General features: G+C 42.0%; 2 protein-coding genes across 3 annotated transcripts; both read left to right on the forward strand.

Annotated features, from left to right (window-relative positions):
- Window positions 1–469: 469 nt before the first annotated feature.
- Window positions 470–5,074, forward strand: mibp (muscle-specific beta 1 integrin binding protein). 2 transcript variants are annotated; one of them, XM_034179827.1, is made up of 8 exons: window positions 470–596; window positions 1,542–1,632; window positions 2,130–2,178; window positions 2,361–2,535; window positions 3,748–3,819; window positions 4,391–4,497; window positions 4,620–4,705; window positions 4,858–5,074. In XM_034179827.1, exons 1-7 carry the CDS (start codon window positions 571–573, stop codon window positions 4,703–4,705), a joined length of 606 nt encoding a protein of 201 aa, XP_034035718.1. In that variant the 5' UTR covers window positions 470–570; the 3' UTR covers window positions 4,858–5,074. The 2 variants fall into 2 exon arrangements, with proteins under 2 accessions (XP_034035718.1, XP_034035719.1); XM_034179828.1 differs by lacking the exon at window positions 2,130–2,178 and having other exon boundaries at window positions 559–596; window positions 4,858–5,071.
- A 3,958-nt stretch (window positions 5,075–9,032) lies between these two features.
- On the forward strand, window positions 9,033–18,725 carry loxl5a (lysyl oxidase-like 5a). The gene is made up of 7 exons (XM_034179826.1): window positions 9,033–10,021; window positions 10,134–10,242; window positions 15,212–15,349; window positions 16,176–16,332; window positions 18,249–18,344; window positions 18,497–18,612; window positions 18,692–18,725. The coding sequence occupies exons 1-7, from the start codon at window positions 9,076–9,078 to the stop codon at window positions 18,696–18,698; spliced, it is 1,569 nt and encodes a 522-aa protein (XP_034035717.1). The 5' UTR covers window positions 9,033–9,075; the 3' UTR covers window positions 18,699–18,725.
- The last annotated feature ends 415 nt before the right edge of the window (window positions 18,726–19,140 follow it).

Raw genomic sequence — 19,140 nt, forward strand, 5'->3', positions numbered from 1 at the left:
CCTGCTCAGCGTGCCGCTCTTGTTGGAGCGACATCTCTGTTAATTTGGCATTGTGGGATAGCTTGCCGGACTACTTTTGCCGGACCCAGCGCTGCTGGATGAGTGTGAGTATTGACTTACGATAATTCAGGCGTAAAAACACACGAGATACACAAGTTCCTGTGCCAAATATACTCCTTATGCTTTTTTTTTTTTTACCCATGAAAACGCACTGTCATCACAATACAGCATTGTTTGGGAGCTACTTTTTGCGCAGGAATTCATCAAGCACGTCGGCCGTGGGCGCGTACTAACACAGAATATACAAAAACGGTATAGTAGTTCGGGCAAAACGACTTTTAGCTTGCCATATGTTAAGCTTGTGGATCATCGCGATCGTTTTCCTGGCCACGCCCCTTAATGTACGTGCTGTGCGTGCGCCTGACGTGTATATACGAATGCACCGCTGACTTTGAGGCAGTAGGAAGAATCTTTACTGGGATCCAACTACTTTTTGTAGACAGTTTGGATTTAAACGTCTTTATTTTACAGTGTTCTTGGTTGATTTTTTTGTGGATCAGTGGCGAAAAGATGAAATACATTATAGGAATTGGCGGGTAAGTTTAGTTTCTTTTGTGAAAGAGTAAATTATTTGCTAGTTTTTGATAGATATAAAAAAAAGGGAAAAGTAAATTGATGGATGTAAAATTGAGAGAAGTGTCCTTGTACTTTGGAGGCAAAAAACTGGGGCAGCTGATGTTGAATTATGACCCAGATGATTTTATTTTCTTATTGTTATTTTTGCAGTTGCAGTGTCAGTGCGCAGGACTTTTTTATAATCATTATTTATTAGAGCGCTTTTTCATTCACTTATTGCGTCAACTGCCGGCCGGGCTGTTTAAACCGGTTTACAGTGACATCCGGTGTGACTGCTGTGTTGCCATGAAACGAGCGGGACACATGGCGGGACATTTGAAAATGTTACCGCCAGAGATGGTTCAAAAGTGGAGGGAGATTTGTTACCACTTTGATGATCCGAAAGAAAAAATATTCAGAAGTTAAAATGCAGGTGTCAGTAGTTTTCTGCAACAGAACTGGATCGAAGCTACATTTTAAACAGCTTTTTCTTTGTTATACTCAGTTATGCCTGATACACTCGTACTTACCTACATTAATTTAAAGAGGACTGAAAAAAAATGAATCTAAAACAACTAATGGAAAACCCCTTTCCCAAATGAATTAATTATTTTTAAAACATCTACAAATGAGTAGCTCTGTCAGGATGTGTGTGGTGGTGATTAAGATGTGAGTGAGAATCTTCTTTTCATTTTTATGTTTTTTTTTTTTTTGTTTGTTTTTTTATAAAATACTGGCAATTGTTGCCAGTATTTTAAAAATGGACTTTGCAACATTAAAGATTATTCGTGACTGTATTTGTCAAAAAAAAGTCTTGCATAGATTTTATTTAGTTCTGCGTTTAACAAAAGCTGCTTGTGTGCCACAGTTTGATTGATACTGTTGTGCTTTTTCTTTTTCTCGCTCTCTCTCTCTGATCTCTACAGCGTCACTAATGGTGGTAAGACCACCCTGACACAGAAGTTGATCAAGACGTTACCCAACAGCTGCGTTGTGCATCAGGATGATTTTTACAAGGTAAGCTTTGGCAAATGGACAAATGCATTTATTTTAATATTATGTTTGCCTTCTTTTCCTCTGCATAATGAACATTTCATGGTCACCTCCCCACCTCTCCTCCACACTCTGACTTTGCCTGGTTCTCTCTTTGTGCCTTTGTACTTAGTCATTCAACCACATCTGTGCTTCAGGGGTTTTAGTTATGTATTTATTTATTACTACTTTATAAATTATCTTTATGTTCCTGTGTTGAACTTGTATGCTTACATGAATCCAGAAAGAACCAGAAGCATCTGCCCCCCTCTTCACCCCCCTCCCCCACCTACTACTCACCATGTGCAGACTTTTGTGTTCCACAATAGAACTTTCCATCTCCCTAAAGCTGCTTGCATCCTTTTGCATGCTATTTTGCATTTGCTTTTTTTTTTTTCTTTTCTGCCATGTGAATGGGTTCTGCAAGTGTTCCAGTTGCTGTGAGACTTGCAGCAATGTTTTATTGGTGACTGTTATTTCAGAAACCAGATCAGATAGAAGTCGGGGAGGACGGCTTTAGACAGTGGGATGGTAAGACCCGGATTTCACTCCAGGCGACTGCCAATGACTCATTGTCCACCTGATACTCACATAAGTGCTCCTTCACCCTCCTACAATTCCCCCAAGATGACGTATAATCTTTATAAAGAACATCAAATTCAGAGTATACTCTGATCCTCCTTGTACCCTTTTCTGTTGGTCCTTGTCCACAGTGATCACAGCTTTGGATATGGAGGCCATGACGAGCACGATAAAGGGCTGGTTGGAAAATCCTGTGAAGTTCGCCCGCTCTCATGGAGTCATTTTATCTCCGGCTTCTGAAATGGCTGACCCTGAGGAGCAGATCCACATCCTGATTGTAGAAGGGTTCCTACTCTACAACTACCCGTATGCTCCCTTATTCATTTTGTCAGTGGGTTGATTTGTGCACTGTGCAAATCTGCCTCTGGACCTGTGCAGATCTGGCATCTTTGCTTTATTACCACTGATGTGGTAGCTGTCAAATTTGGGTTTGTTCTTTCATTTCAAGCTATAACAAGAAAAAAAGTGGGTGAAAGGGCGCAGGCACTCATTTTTCTTAACTTGGGGGGGGGGCGGGGGACAAAATTTTACTGGTGACAAAGGCTTTTATAGTCATGTTTTAGGACAGGCAGGTGCATTTTAGAACAAGAGCAATCAGACATTTCTGGCGTTCGCCAGTACAGCTCCAGATCACCTCCAAAATTCAGTGGAGTCTTCCATGCCCTAATATCTATCTGGTGCAAATTTTGTAAGAATCTGTTTAGTAGTTTTGATGTAATCCTTCAAAGCCTATATAAAGTGAAATCTTGATCCAGATCCAGATCCCCTCCAAAATTCAGCGGAGTCTTCCATGACCTAATATCTATCTGTGGTGTAAATTTGGTGAGAATCCATTAAGTAGTTTGGAAGTAATCCTTCAAAGCCTATATTCTGTTATTTCAACATGATCACTGACGGTTAAAATGAAAGGTTGAATACAGGGTCATTTACATATGCACTAATTTTGAGATTTTTTTTTTTTTTTTTTTTTGTTCCAGGAGATGTTAAAAATGTATAATTAGATAAAAAAATTTATTTGGTTTCTGGGATCCCATGGGGCCCGAGACCCCGGCTCCTGCGGGCCTATGCTCCCCAGACCCCCTGCAAATTTTCTTCGGATTTCACAGTTTTCATTTCACAGCCTTGCTATATAAAGTGAAATCTGGACCCAGATCTGGATCACCTCCAAAATTTAATGGAGTCTTTCTTGGTCTACTATCTGTGGTGAAAATTTCATCAAACTGCAGTAGTTTTGAAGTAATCTTGCTAACAGATAGACATACAAATAAATAAATAAATGCCTATGATGTTATCATGTCCTTGGTGGACGTAATAAGGCTGTAACATAATAAAAAGTGGGGAAAATGAGGCACTGTGAATACTTTCCAGATGCACTGTGAGGGCTGATCCGTACCCTGTGTGCTCAGGCTCTGCTCTGAGCACACAGGGTGCGTTCTGCACATGCAAAGATTTGGATTTCAGCAGTGCATATGTGATGGAAACCTTATTCATCAGTAGCTGCTTGCTTTGTCTCTCCAGACCCCTGCTAGATGTTTTTGACAAGTGCTATTACATCTCTATCCCCTATGAAGAGTGCAAGAGGAGAAGAAGGTGAGTGAATGCTAAAATGTACTCACCTTTACCTATTATATTTCAAAGTAGAGTCTGCGATTTGGTAGAATTGGAGATTCTGCTAGTAGAATCTCTGATCGGAAACGACGAGTAGATTCTCCAATTGGAGAATCTACTGACAGAATCGGAGACTCTACTGGTAGACACTCCAATTCTACCATGCCATTCATTATCATGACAAGATGATATCTAGACATAGAATGACAGCAATACCTTACTGTGGAAATTAGAAAAATCTGTCTATTCACATATCTATCTACTCCAACTGCAGGCTCTACTAGTGTAGTTTCCGATCGGAGTCTCTGCTGGGATTCTGCCAGTAGATTCTCTGATCACAGTGTTTATATATGGTAGAATCTCCAATTCTACTATCTATATATATATATTTATATATATATATATATATATATATTTTTTCGTGCTCCCGTGACGAAATGAGTCAAATTTTTGTGACCGTTTTTTTTTTTTTTTTTTTTTACTCTCTATTCTTAATGTCTTCTCCTAAACCTTGCATATCAGTGACTATAAGTCATGTAACTCCATTTTTCAGTACAAGACAGTACACCGTGCCGGACCCTCCCGGTCTGTTTGACGGCCACGTGTGGCCCATGTACCTGAAGCACAGGAGAGAGATGGAGGCCACCGGTTTGAACATTGGTAAGCCACTCGGATCTGGGTCTGACTTTCCATTAGAATTATTGTTTTCCTTATTGATATTGTTGTAGATTTCACTTTGTGATTAGTCCTTTTTTTTTTTTTTTTTTTTTTTTTTTTTTCAGCATACCTGGATGGTTTGAAAACAAGGGAGGAAATCTACCAGCAGGTGTACATGGAAATCCATAACACCTTGCTCAATCGTTTATAGGTGAGGATTTATTTGAAACTCGGCCTGTCTGACAGATTAATTTGTGCATATAAAAACTGTTGTTTTGAACAAATTAATTGCTGACCTAAATAAATAAATATATGTCTATTTAAATAATATTATAACCTTGACCTTTTCTGTATCTCTTGCAGCATGAAGCTTCATCTCCATCCCTGTACAAAGCTGTAAATAATCCCAGCACTTGTTTTTTTACAGCATGTTTTTAATTTTATTATTTCTTTGTAAATAGACGAAAGCATTGTTAACGTTTCACTGACTTTGTCATCACAACTTCAGTCTGATATCTTCAGGGATTTTTTTGACCAGATCGTTAATATGTTGTCATTATTTTGAACCAATACGTGTTGTTGAACCATGTGCTCATCTCATTCATTTGCAAGTAAAATGCATAATGGGTTAGCAAAAACCTGTGTTGGACAAGTATTTATTGAGTCTCCATGTAGTCATAAATTATGCTATACAGGATCATTAAGTTCATTTTGATATTTGCTATACACCGACTCTAGTTTTGAAATGGCTGATCTCAAGGATATCTCAGAGTAGGTCACACATGCTGGGATTTATGCCGTTAGTGCTGGATTTGTATCATGTGCTCATATTACCTCTGTATGAATGGGTTAAAGTAATTTGTCATTTCTCAGAAGGGAGTAAACACTCATAATACCTCAGATAAATAAAGAAAAGGTGTGTTTGTCAGTGCAGCTACTTTATTGGAAACTACAGAGTTCCAAAGTGGTGACAGACTATACATATATGTATAACATTGGAGCCACATTTTGTGACATCGTATGAACACATTTTCATTAAATTTTCACAAGATAATGCGGCGCTCACTGCACACAGCCACTGTTTGAAGGACACCAAAGGTTAACTTTACATACAGTCAGAATCCTACCTTTGGGCCAATGCTGTTTACATTTTCATTTTTTACATAGTGTTTCACTGAGTACAAATACTGTTCATTCAGTCTGTAATTCCATTTTGACTGCTTCCAGCACCCTTGTGTAAGAGCACAAGTAGGTACACCACAAAATTCAAATGGCTGCTGAATTGCCAGCTCAACTGACTGCAGAATTTTTTTCCCCCTAAACAATGAAGTTGACCTCACCTGCCTCAAGTTAAAATAAAGCTTAATGTGTCCATGACTTACCAAGTACTACTGTTATAACGAGGGGCGGCTGGAATGTACCAGGGCTCTAGATGTATAAATAATGACTTTGTCAATATTTATCTTATGTGTAAATGAATCTCATGCACAAGTTAATACATAGGAATTCATTTTTGCACTCAATGTAGTAAAACATGGTCTCATGTATTTTCAAGGGGCTGGGGGTCAATGGCATCTATGGGGCTCCAGGGAACCAAACAGCCCTTTAAGTAAGGAGGTGATGGTCTCGTGATTAAAGTGTTGGGCTTGAGACCAGAGGATCCTCGGTTCAAATCCCAGCCTGACTGTATTACTAAGGGCCCTTGGGCAAGGTCCTTAATCCCCTAGTTGTACCTGGTTTGTAGTGAGTGCCTTGCATGGCAGCAGCCTCATATCAGGGTGAATGTGAGGCATTGATGTGTAAAGCACTTTGAGCATCTGATGCAGATGGAAAAGCTCTATATAAATGCAGTCCATTTACTGTTTAAATAAGTGTTTTGTCAGCGGTGTCCAAATCTTGGCAAAAGGATGCTGTAATTAAAGTTTTTTTTTTTTTTTTTTTTTTTTAGTCTCTTCATTTTTGTGTGTGTGAACAAAATAACAGTTTTTGGTCTGATTTGGATGAATGAATAGGGCCCAAAAAAGTGATGATTTTGAGAAATATCTGTTAAAGGTACAGATTCCAGGCAAAGGTTGAAATTGTGACACAATGTAATGCATTTTCACACAGTGGTGTCTCGATGGGCATCTTTCATAAAATGCACCAAATAAGATGCAGATCCATGTCAGATCAGCTGTGGTGACAGCAAAATAAAGAAGTTACTTTACTATATCTCCTTGTTACTGGCCTAATCGTGTGGCCATGACATAAATTTATAATGGCAATGTAGTAGCACTCTATTTTTAGTCTTCTGTGTCACACTTTTGAAGTCAGTCTAGCAACTAGTATTTGAGATGCAAATGAGGCAAATTTATCTTTTTAAAAGTTTACTAAGAAAACACAAAATTGTACAACTTAATAAAACCTATTGCTTCAAAAAAAATTCCACATCTCTAAAAAAATTAAAACTGGCAAGACTGCTAATAAGATCAAGGCTGACTTCTCAATTTTTCTTTTTAGTTTCCTGTCTGCTTACATTTGCATGATGATCCCCCTACACTGCAAAAAAGAGGTGTCTAAAAACAATACTAAACCTGAGGGAAATTATCTTGCTGCATGGACAGATATTTTCACTTGACAAAATGTCTTGAATTAAGTTTGTTAAATCTGGAAAGAAGCGTTCAAACAAAATAAGAAATTATCTAACTTCTCAATCGAAAGATTTTTTTAATGTTGGTACACTGTAAATTATTTGGTTCTAACCAACATAAAAAAACGGGTAACAGCAGGTAATACCTCCAAAATTTTAGAAACATAAAAAACGGGTAACAGCAGGTAATACCTCCAAAATTTTAGAAGCCAGGTGGCTGAAAGACATTGACATTAAAATAAAATAAACGTCCTGTGTATCCTTCAAAACTATATACACTCAACAAAAATATAAACACAACACTTTTGGTTTTGCTCCCATTTTGTATGAGATGGACTCAAAGATCTAAAACTTTTTCCACATACACAATATCACCATTTCCCTCAAATATTGCTCACAAACCAGTCTAAATCTGTGATAGTGAGCACTTCTCCTTTGCTGAGATAATCCATCCCACCTCACAGGTGTGCCATACCAAGATGCTGATTAGACACCATGATTAGTGCACAGGTGTGCCTTAGACTGCCCACAATAAAAGGCCACTCTGAAAGGTGCAGTTTTATCACACAGCACAATGCCACAGATGTCACAAGATTTGAGGGAGCGTGCAATTGGCATGCTGACAGCAGGAATGTCAACCAGAGCTGTTGCTCGTGTATTGAATGTTCATTTCTCTACCATAGGCCTTCTCCAAAGTCGTTTCAGAGAATTTGGCAGTACATCCAACCAGCCTCACAACCGCAGACCACATGTAACCACACCAGCCCAGGACCTCCACATCCAGCATGTTCACCTCCAAGATCGTCTGAGACCAGCCACTCGGACAGCTGCTGAAACAATCGGTTTGCATAACCAAAGAATTTCTGCACAAACTGTCAGAAACCGTCTCAGGGAAGCTCATCTGCATGCTCGTCGTCCTCATCGGTGTCTCGACCTGACTCCAGTTCGTCGTCGTAACCGACTTGAGTGGGCAAATGCTCACATTCGCTGGCGTTTGGCACATTGGAGAGGTGTTCTCTTCACGGATGATGCGAAGGAGATGTGTTGCACTGCATGAGGCAAATGGTGGTCACACCAGATACTGACTGGTATCCCCCCCCAATAAAACAAAACTGCACCTTTCAGAGTGGCCTTTTATTGTGGGCAGTCTAAGGCACACCTGTGCACTAATCATGGTGTCTAATCAGCATCTTGGTATGGCACACCTGTGAGGTGGGATGGATTATCTCAGCAAAGGAGAAGTGCTCACTATCACAGATTTAGACTGGTTTGTGAACAATATTTGAGGGAAATGGTGATATTGTGTATGTGGAAAAAGTTTTAGATCTTTGAGTTCATCTCATACAAAATGGGAGCAAAACCAAAAGTGTTGCGTTTATATTTTTGTTGAGTATATATGTGTGTGTGTGTGTTTATATATATAAATATAAACACACACACATTTAAATCAGTGCGATCTTGGTGAGCTTGTGTGTTGTCATTACAAGGAAAAAGTTATCAGATCATTCTTGGTGGACACATGGGAATATTTTAATTTGTGTGTCTCTTGTTAACCTGTTTGGTGAAAGACTCATAGGTTGCTATTTTTCGAGCAACAAATCAATTAAAATGTACAGTAAATTTTTTAAATAATTTAACATTGTGTTGTTACATTTACCACTGCAGGTAAGACAGCATACCCCCACACACACACACACACACAAAAACAAGTTTTATTTTTGCTTCTTTTGGAAGTTCCAAGTCTCCCCTGTAATTCGAGGGGTGGTTACAGACACTTGAACACGCCTCAACCCAAACTTTGCGTGGATTTTTTTTTTTTTTTTTTTTTTTTTGGCGCACCCGCCTAACGCACGTGACACCAGTCCTCCTCATCCCCAGCGTCAAAGTTTGATGTTGGTCACTTTTGTTTCAGTGCTGCAGCTCGTCCGACAGGGCCGTCATCACTTTGAGAAATGGAGAAGTTTGGATTTCTGTTCATTTTCTTTCTAGATGTTCTGGTGTGTTTTGGGAACGGTCAGCACCATTTACGCGCGCGTGTCGGACCGTGGAGACAGAGGATTCAGTGGGAGAACAACGGTCGCGTTTATAGTTTATTGAGCACAGGGACTCAGTATCGATCACCTGCTCAGACCAGAAGGCGCCCTCAGCTCTTACTGACCACAAAAAACAATTTGAATCGGCTTCATCCGCCTTCTGCGCCCTTAAGCAGAACCACCAGAACCAGGTCTGCAGACAGCTCTTACCAAAACGACCTCAGTCAAATGGGTGCATCCGTTTTGGGCGCAGATGGAGGACAGTACATGATTGCATCGCGGCTACCCAACGTCGGGTCGGTTCAGTCCCGACCGCGCACGGTGACCACCAGACCTGCAGCTGTTGGACACCGTTCTCACAAAAACACGTTTAATGTCAGCACTCCAACACCCAGCAACATGCAGGAGTTCTCTGGTAGCGGAATCCCAAGAGGAGGTCGCAGTTCTCCGGCGGACGATGCTGGTGCGCAACAGAGCGCGTCACCGGTGAGCGCACACAACTTTACGCGTACGTCTGGAAGCCTGAAATCAACTACGAGACCGAACACGTCTGAGTGGGTCACTGCAGGCGTGGATGGTGTGAATGAACGCCGCATCCCGCAGCAAAGCAGCTTTGGATACGCGCACAGAGCGCAGTCCGACAGCGCAGGCGAATCAGATGATTCTCCTGCAGCGCTGTACAGCAACGCAGTAGAAATCAACTTTTCTCATCCAAGGCTGGAAAACACAGACGGAGGGGACACCCAGGATCAGCACAGCGTTTCTAACACAAACTCAGTTTTCTATAACGCGTACCCGCCTAATGTCAGAGTCCCCGTGCGCCATGCGCCCGGAACGGGCTTTGGCACCAAGTTCTTCCACAACGGTACGAAATGCAAGGGACATTTTTGTTCCAAATGAAATTAGTATTGAAGAGTGGAGAGTGAGTGCATATCCTGATCATGACTGCATTCACCTCTGTGTCCCAAATCCCACAGGTCTCCCTGATTTGGTTCCTGATCCTTACTACATCCAAGCTGCCTCCTACATCCACAAAATGCAGATGTACGCGCTGCGATGCGCTGCTGAAGAGAACTGTCTTTCCAGGTGCAGACATATGTCATCAAACTAAATTTTAAAACTAAAAAAAAATTATTGACGATTTCTAAAGGTTGACAAAACCAGTGTAAATTCTCTGATTCTTTTAACCTAAATACTTTCTCACTAATGAATAATCTAATGGTCCGAGTTTAACATTCCTCTCGGGATGCCACATTAGGATGAATATTGGCCTCAGTTCTATTTGGAAAGTGCAGCCGACTGACAACACAGACAGTCACTCCTCTGATCTGAGTGACTTTGTTACTTTGCCAAGTAGAATGAGCTCTGAACGAATGGCAAAGGTTGTCTGAGGTGAATGCAAACACAAGAGAAGAGAATTTCAATAAGCACACATTTCTATATCAGTTCCAGTTCAGATTTAATAGTGTCAGCCAGTGGCGGCTCCAGAGGAGGGTGTTCTTGGTGGGGTTGGGCATTTATTTTGTGGTGAAGCAAGAGAAGTTGTTGTAAATATGCAAATGTTACTTGCATTTTGTTTGTTCACATGAATACACAACAGTTGAAATAACAACAACAAAGGTCTAGTGGCACAATCACTTTCCTGTCACTTTTTTTTCATACTGCGCCATTGTTTCCAGTCCAACAGCAGCAATGTTGTACACCTGCCGTCTGCAAATGCCAGCAAAATAGATAAAGAATTTAAATGATATGCTGTACCATATATACACAACTAAGAAGGTAAGAAAACAATTACCAACATTAGATAATGTCAAATGCTATCTTTTAGATTAGATTAGATTAGATTAGATTAGATTAGATTAGATTAGATTAGATTAGATAGAACTTTATTGATTCCTTGGGAATGCTAGCTTTTGGTTAATGTTCTATGTACTTCATCTCGTTAAATTTTCTACAACCGCTAACCGAGACTGTTTTAATGGGGACAGTGACTCTGAGCTGCCGCTAACAGAGCCAGCTTTAGCGGACAGAGAAGCTCTGTGCGGCAGCCAACACAGGCTGCTTTACTGGGGACAAAAACTCAGCAATGCTGCTAACAGATACTGTTTGATTGGGGACAAAAGGGACAAAAATTCCAAGCTCCCACTAACAGAACATTTTGCAGTGTTAAGCCCCGTTTACACATAGACGGTAAGAGCTCCCGGAAGAGTTTTTGGCCATCTTAAGGATCAAACGCCGTTGTCAACGCCGGCACTAGGGGGTGTGGCTTAGTTCCGGCTTTATCGGGAATCGGCGAAAAAATTATTCAACATGTCGAATAATTCTGGGAGCGCTCCTGGAGAATTCGTGTGATGATGGAGACAACGCGAACAACGGCATTTGATACTTTTTAATCGCCGTGTCATCCTGCTCCTTCCTGTAGTGCCACAGTTTACACCACCGTAATTGCCGGCCGGCGTTGTATCCCTAACCAATGGCGTGTAAACGGCGATAGAGCCCACAAAGGTCCTCAAAGGTGTTTTAACCGGTGACAGAGGCAGAGAAAATGGCGGCGCTAGCGAACAGTACGTGGTTCTAAACGCCACCTCCCAGTTAACGGCGTTCCAAACGGCCGATAGGCGGCGGTCAATATAAAAACGCTAGCGCGCTGCATGCAGGCCTCTCACTCGTGGCCAGCTCCAGATATTTTTGCAGAGAAGGTCCAGTATACCTCCTAAAAGAAAATTGGCAGCGGCAAGGACTTACCAAGAGGTCTGGTTCAGAAGCAGAGGAGAGCCCTGTCCTGGAGACGAGCAACACATTGAGGAGGGGAAAAGGAAGGAGAAGAAAAGGCTGAGAGATGAGCTCCCTCCCCCTGAAGTGACAGCTGCTTCAGCGTATTATACTCTGGGGGCGGTGCCTATATGCAAACGTTCCTGGAGTAACGCAGGATTTGCCTGGATAAATCCAGCAGTACACAGGGCATTATCGGCGGCAGCAGAACACCGCCGTTCACACGCGCGTCTTAACCTGCGATTGTAAAGGATAGAACTGGGTATTAACCCCCGTTGCCTGACGTGTACTGAATGCTATGGCGTCAAAACGCCGCTTTATTCGGCGTATTTAGCGGCGTTTTATCCGCGCATTTGCGGCTAGTACGGCGCTCAAAATGCCGGCAAAATGCTCCGCCCCTTTCCACCGCGAAAACAGCCGGAACTACCGCGAACTTCGGTCTACGTACTGCCCGCCAACAAAACCGTCTATGTGTAACCTGGGCTTTAATTGTGTATGTTTTTCAGCCAGTGTCTTCTCAAGTCAGGATCAGTCAGAAAGTCATAAAGCCTAATGCTGTTAAATTTGGAACCCTAATCCGCACAAAGTGGGACACAGCAATACTCAATATTTCTTCTCCTGTTTTTGAAAATGTTCCCTTTTAAATATTTTCCTGCATATACTCATGCTAAAATAGGACAAAGGCTGTTCGTAAGCGCTTTAACAACTAGACCGGAATCAACCAAGTAGTATTGTTTGAATCAGAAGTACGCCACAAATCCTAGTGCATGTAGCCAATTATTGTTTAAAAATAACAACTGCCCTTCTGACAGAACACACGTCAATTTGGAAAATTTCTTAAAATTTAGGCAGAACAACAGAAAAACAAAACAGGACAGACACTGAGTACAAGATCTGCTTCTTACATTATTAACATGATTCAGGCAAATAAATTGTTTGTGATTTAGAGATACTGATATTATGATATGGTTCTGTGTGGCCTTGACACTTGATCAGTTCCATCCAAAATTTTCTTGACTAATACACAACCCTTCCACCATGTTTATTTCACGCTGTTTCCAAACTGTTTTGAGTTAAACGGTTATGGCCTTGAGTTAAGGTCATAGGACACATGACCAGTAGAAAACTGAAATATCCAATACAATATATTGTACAATATATACACTCAACAAAAATATAAACGCAACACTTTTGGTTTTGCTCCCATTTTGTATGAGATGAACTCAAAGATCTAAAACTTTTTCCACATACACAATATCACCATTTCCCTCAAATATTGTTCACAAACCAGTCTAAATCTGTGATAGTGAGCACTTCTCCTTTGCTGAGATAATCCATCCCACCTCACAGGTGTGCCATATCAAGATGCTGATTAGACACCATGATTAGTGCACAGGTGTGCCTTAGACTGCCCACAATAAAAGGCCACTCTGAAAGGTGCAGTTTTGTTTTATTGGGGGGGATACCAGTCAGTATCTGGTGTGACCACCATTTGCCTCATGCAGTGCAACACATCTCCTTCGCATAGAGTTGATCAGGTTGTCAGTTGTGGCCTGTGGAATGTTTGTCCACTCCTCTTCAATGGCTGTGCGAAGTTGCTGGATATTGGCAGGAACTGGTACACGCTGTCGTATACGCCGGTCCAGAGCATCCCAAACATGCTCAATGGGTGACATGTCCGGTGAGTATGCCGGCCATGCAAGAACTGGGACATTTTCAGCTTCCAAGAATTGTGTACAGATCCTTGCAACATGGGGCCGTGCATTATCCTGCTGCAACATGAGATGATGTTCTTGGATGTATGGCACAACAATGGGCCTCAGGATCTCGTCACGGTATCTCTGTGCATTCAAAATGCCATCAATAAAATGCACCTGTGTTCTTCGTCCATAACAGACGCCTGCCCATACCATAACCCCACCGCCACCATGGGCCACTCGATCCACAACACTGACATCAGAAAGCCGCTCACCCACACTACGCCACACACGCTGTCTGCCATCTGCCCTAAACAGTGTGAACCGGGATTCGTCCGTGAAGAGAACACCTCTCCAACGTGCCAAACGCCAGCGAATGTGAGCATTTGCCGACTCAAGTCGGTTACGACGACGAACTGGAGTCAGGTCGAGACCCCGATGAGGACGACGAGCATGCAGATGAGCTTCCCTGAGACGGTTTCTGACAGTTTGTGCAGAAATTCTTTGGTTATGCAAACCGACTGTTTCAGCAGCTGTCCGAGTGGCTGGTCTCAGACGATCTTGGAGGTGAACATGCTGGATGTGGAGGTCCTGGGCTGGTGTGGTTACACGTGGTCTGCGGTTGTGAGGCTGGTTGGATGTACTGCCAAATTCTCTTAAACGCCTTTGGAGACGGCTAATGGTAGAGAAATGAACATTCAATACACAAGCAACAGCTCTGGTTGACAGCTCTGCTGTCAGCATGCCAATTGCACGCTCCCTCAAATCTTGCGACATCTGTGGCATTGTGCTGTGTGATAAAACTGCACCTTTCAGAGTGGCCTTTTATTGTGGGCAGTCTAAGGCACACCTGTGCACTAATCATGGTGTCTAATCAGCACCTTGATATGGCACACCTGTGAGGTGGGATGGATTATCTCAGCAAAGGAGAAGTGCTCACTATCACAGATTTAGACTGGTTTGTGAACAATATTTGAGGGAAATGGTGATATTGTGTATGTGGAAAAAGTTTTAGATCTTTGAGTTCATCTCATACAAAATGGGAGCAAAACCAAAAGTGTTGCGTTTATATTTTTGTTGAGTGTATATAAGGTCTTCACAAAGAGTGGCAATTTTGTGACTCAAGTTTATTTCACTATTTCTAACCTTACTCTTTCCTTTAACCTGAATCCTAACCTTAACCATAATCCTAACTATAACCCCCCCCCCATGCCCCCACACCTTGTGTCACCCCAAATTTCGCAATACCATCATGAATTAATTTTGTGATACCGTCACGAAAATGTGCCAAATTTCGTGACGGTATTAAACTAATGGACTAGCTCACAAACTTTTGAAATCCATGCATTTATTTCCTGAACTCGTTTATTCCATGGAAGGGCCACAGAGGGCCTGGAGCTAAACCCAGCGGTAAGATTTTGAAAGAAATTTCAAATTTGAGATGGCATTATGGTCAGACTGCTAAGATTCAGGAAGGGTGTGGTGAAGGTGGGTGGAGTTGGAGTTCCAGCCCTACCCATGACCACATACAATGTTCAGTTGGAACTCTGAACTTAGCTGTTTTTCTCCATGTTGTTTTCCTGTAGGTCTGCGTACAATCCAAATGTTGGAGACCTGGACTACAGAGTCCTGCTGCGGTTCCCTCAGCGTGTGAAGAACCAAGGAGCAGCAGATTTTCTCCCAGTGAAACCCAGACATGAGTGGGAATGGCACAGCTGTCACCAGTGCGTTCACTATTTCAATCAGACCCAATAAGTATCTGGACAGTGACAAATATTTTGGAACTTTGCCTCACATTGTAGAGTGCTTGTAGTGTAGACTTTTAGCTTTAAATCAAAGCATTTAACTAAAATATCACTCTAACCTTTTAGGAATTACAGTCATTTATCCAGATGCTCCCTCTCTTCTCACAGCCCACAAGTGATTGGATAAATTAGGGAGACATATACATGAACATTGCCAAATCACTGAAAATGTCTTGGACTTTATTTACCTCAGTCATTAAGAAATAACAAACAATATGGCAAAGTGTACTCAGTCTGTCTAGAGAAGGCAGTTATCAAAAACTGAGTGACTGTGCACAAAGGAGACTAGTGAGGGAAGCCATCAAGAGTCCCATGACAACTTTGAAGGAAACATAGGGTTCTGTGGCTGTGATTAGAGAAACAGCTTTTTTTGGTTGCATCATCACAGTCACAGCTTCATGGTATGGTGAATCAGAGAAGGACTTAAACAAGAAAACACATCAAATCTCAGTTCAAGTCTCCCATGTGCATTTTGGCAAACTGTCTTCTTTTTAAGAAAATACGTCTTTGTCCCAATACACCTTGAAGCTGTAAAAGTACATACGAGAATCATGCATAATAATAATAATAATCATCATCATCATCATCATCTCGTATCATGCATGTACAGTACAAACTAGTCTGATGTCTACATTTGATATTGATTCACACAAAGCACCAGATTTTTGGACACCAGATGGTTTCACATCAGACATTCTCACATTAGATTTGAAAGTTATTGTTTCTTGTCGCTTTCTTTTCTCAGACACTATCACAGTATGGAGGCCTTTAGCAACTATGACCTGCTGGATGCCTCCAATGGACAGAAGGTGGCTGAAGGACACAAGGCCAGTTTCTGTCTGGAAGATACATCCTGTGACCCGGGAAAACAACGCCGCTTCGCTTGCACCGCACATACGCAGGTTAGTCTGACTTCAGATTGATGGATTTGTAATCCATCCATCCATCCATCCAGAGAGCCAACTAGTAAAGTGGTCAGCCATCCATCCATCTAGTCAGTCAGTCAGCCAACTAACCATTCATCCATCTATTCAGTCAGTCAGTTAATTGGTCAGTCAGCCAGCCATTTTTTTCAATTTCAAGTTATTTTTATTTATATATCACCAAATGCACCCTGAGAACGCAAAGCCCAGGCTGGTACGTAGGGTTTAATTAGGTCAGCTAGGTAGGGAGGGGCCAGTCCGTGAACAATTTTATAGGCTAGTAGCAGAACCTTAAAATCTCATCTCACAGGGACAGGAGGCCAGTGAAGGGATGCCAAAATGGGTGTAATGTGGTCAAACTTTCTGCTTTGTATCAAACCATCCAACCATCCATTCATCCAGAGAGACAACCAGTCAGTCAGTCAGCCATTCACCCATCTAGTCCGTCAGTCAGTCAGCCAGCTGACCATTCATCCATCTAGTCAGCCAGTCAATCAGTCAGTCAATTGGTCCGTCAACCAGCTAGTAAGTCAATTGGTCAGTCAGTCAGTCAGCCAGCCAGCCAGCCAACCATCCATCCAGAGAGCCAACCAGTCAGTAGGTCAGCCATCCATCCATCTAGTTAGTCGATCAGTCAGTCACTCAGTCAGTCAGCCAGTTGATCTTTCATCCATCTAGTCAGCCAGCCAGTCAGTCAGTCAGTAAATTGGTCAGTCAACCAGCCAGTCAGTCAATTAGTCAGTCAGTCAGTCATCCAGAGAGTCAAACAGTCAGTCGGTCAGCCATCCATTCATCTAGTCAGTCAGTCAGTCAGTCAGCTATTCAACCAGTTGGTCAGCCAGCTGACCATTCATCCATCTATTCAACTAGCCAGTCAGTCAATTGGTTAGCCATTCATCCAGTCAGTCAGTCAGTCAGTCAGTTGGTCAGATGTTCATCCAGTCAGTCAGTCAATCAATTGGTCAGGCAACCAGCCAGTCAGTCAGTTGGTCAGATGTTCATCCAGTCAGTCAGTCAGTCAGTCAGTCAGTTGGTCAGGCAACCAGCCAGTCAGTCAATTGGTCAGCCATTCAGCTAACCAGCCAGCCATCCATCCAACCATCCATTCATCCAGAGAGCCAACCAGTCAGTCAGTCAGCCATCTATCTATCTAGTCAGTCAGTCGGTCGGTCAGTCAGCCAGCTGACCATTTATACATCTAGTCAGCCAAACAGTCAATCAGTCAGTCAGTCAGTCAGTCAGTAAGTCAACTGGTCAGTCAACCAGCCAGTCAGTCAAATGGTCATCCATCCATCCATCCATTCCTCTAGTCAGTCAGTCAGTCAGCCAGCCAGTTAACCATTCATCCACCTAGTCAGCCAGCCAGTCACTCAATTGGTCAGTCAGTCAATCAGCCAGCTGACCATTCATCCATCTAGTCAGTCAGTCAGTCAGTTGGTCAGTCATCCAGCCCAACCCAGTCTCACGGCAAGTCATGATTCAGCAGCACAAAATATACATTAATCTATTGGTTTGTGATATTGTGACGAAAAGCGCCTCATTTTCGTTAGGGCAGCACAAATTCATTCTAATTCATTATGTGATGGCTGCACGAAATTAAAAGTGAAGTGGGGGGGGGGGTCGGGGTGGTTATAGTTAGGCTTGGGGGAAGGAGTAGGATTAGGTTATGGTTAAGGTTAAGGTTAAGGTTAGGGTTGGGAATAGGAGTAGGGTTAGTAATAGTGAGTTTAAAAAAAAAACCCATCACGAAAATTTGACTCATTTCGTGACGGGAGCACGAAAAAAAAATTGTGAGACCGGGCTGACCAGCCAGTCATTCATCTGGTCCACCATTCATCCAGCCAGTAACTTTAAGTATGAGTGATTTTGCCCTTTCTGTCATATGTATTCTTTAGGGGCTTGGCCCTGGTTGCTATGATACATATCATGCCAACATCGACTGCCAGTGGATCGACATCACTGACGTACCTCCAGGAAACTACATTCTCAAGGTAGTATTAGACTCAAATACTCATCACATTAGCAGTGAATCTGAAAAAAAAATGTTTTTGTACATAAATGGAATCAAGTTAAATGGAGACACAACAAGTCAACAGAACTGAAAGAAGCACATTTCTCACATGCTTGCAATTTTCCTTTTCAGGTGTCAGTGAACCCATCACAGCTGGTCCAGGAGTCAGATTTCTCCAACAACGAGGTGCAGTGTGACATCAGATACACTGGAAGCTACGTGCAGGCGAGAAACTGCAGGATTACTGTGTAAGTCAGACCTGGTCAGCAGGACGTTTCTGGCTTTTCATCACAAGTTCATCACTGACGTCTGTGTTTTGTTCCACAGGAGCTGACCTGACTGAAAGGAGTCAGCTTTTTGGAAAAACAGTCATGCAGTCAGAACCTTCTGAATGTACAGCTGATACTTTGCACGCCAGCAGTTTCACACTAAGATGTCTGCTATTAACTAGATTATTTTTTAAGTTAGAATTTTTTGTAGTTATGATTGGGTTTTTAAGCAATGCATGATTACTGTGTGGATTGCCTGCAAGGAAAATTTGTATCACGAGTCACAAATGTGGTGAAAGTAAGAAAGTTTTAAAGCATCTTTTTAAATGCATCCAGTCATACAGTAAAAGTGTTGCTTTCAGCAAAGTACAGTGCTCGTTTGTCTGTAAAAGTCTTGGTATTTTTATATTATACTGAAATATATGAGTGTTGTAATAAAAAACTAATATTTCCTGTTTCTGAGACAGTGCTGTACATGATTTATTTATTTATTTTATTTAGGTTAAT

The sequence above is a fragment of the Thalassophryne amazonica genome, chromosome 10, assembly GCF_902500255.1.
Source record: "Thalassophryne amazonica chromosome 10, fThaAma1.1, whole genome shotgun sequence".
Classification (NCBI taxonomy): domain Eukaryota; kingdom Metazoa; phylum Chordata; class Actinopteri; order Batrachoidiformes; family Batrachoididae; genus Thalassophryne; species Thalassophryne amazonica.

Bases quoted from the DNA above. Each gene is read 5' to 3' on its own strand.
- mibp (XM_034179827.1), top strand. From the start codon at position 571: ATGAAATACATTATAGGAATTGGCGG. The intron at 1,633-2,129 runs GTAAGCTTTGGC...CTGTTATTTCAG, and splicing joins ATCAGGATGATTTTTACAAG to AAACCAGATCAGATAGAAGT. The intron at 2,536-3,747 runs GTATGCTCCCTT...TTGTCTCTCCAG, and splicing joins TTCCTACTCTACAACTACCC to ACCCCTGCTAGATGTTTTTG.
- loxl5a (XM_034179826.1), top strand. From the start codon at position 9,076: ATGGAGAAGTTTGGATTTCTGTTCATTTTCTTTCTAGATGTTCTGGTG. The intron at 10,022-10,133 runs GTACGAAATGCA...CAAATCCCACAG, and splicing joins CACCAAGTTCTTCCACAACG to GTCTCCCTGATTTGGTTCCT. The intron at 18,345-18,496 runs GTAGTATTAGAC...TTTCCTTTTCAG, and splicing joins CAGGAAACTACATTCTCAAG to GTGTCAGTGAACCCATCACA.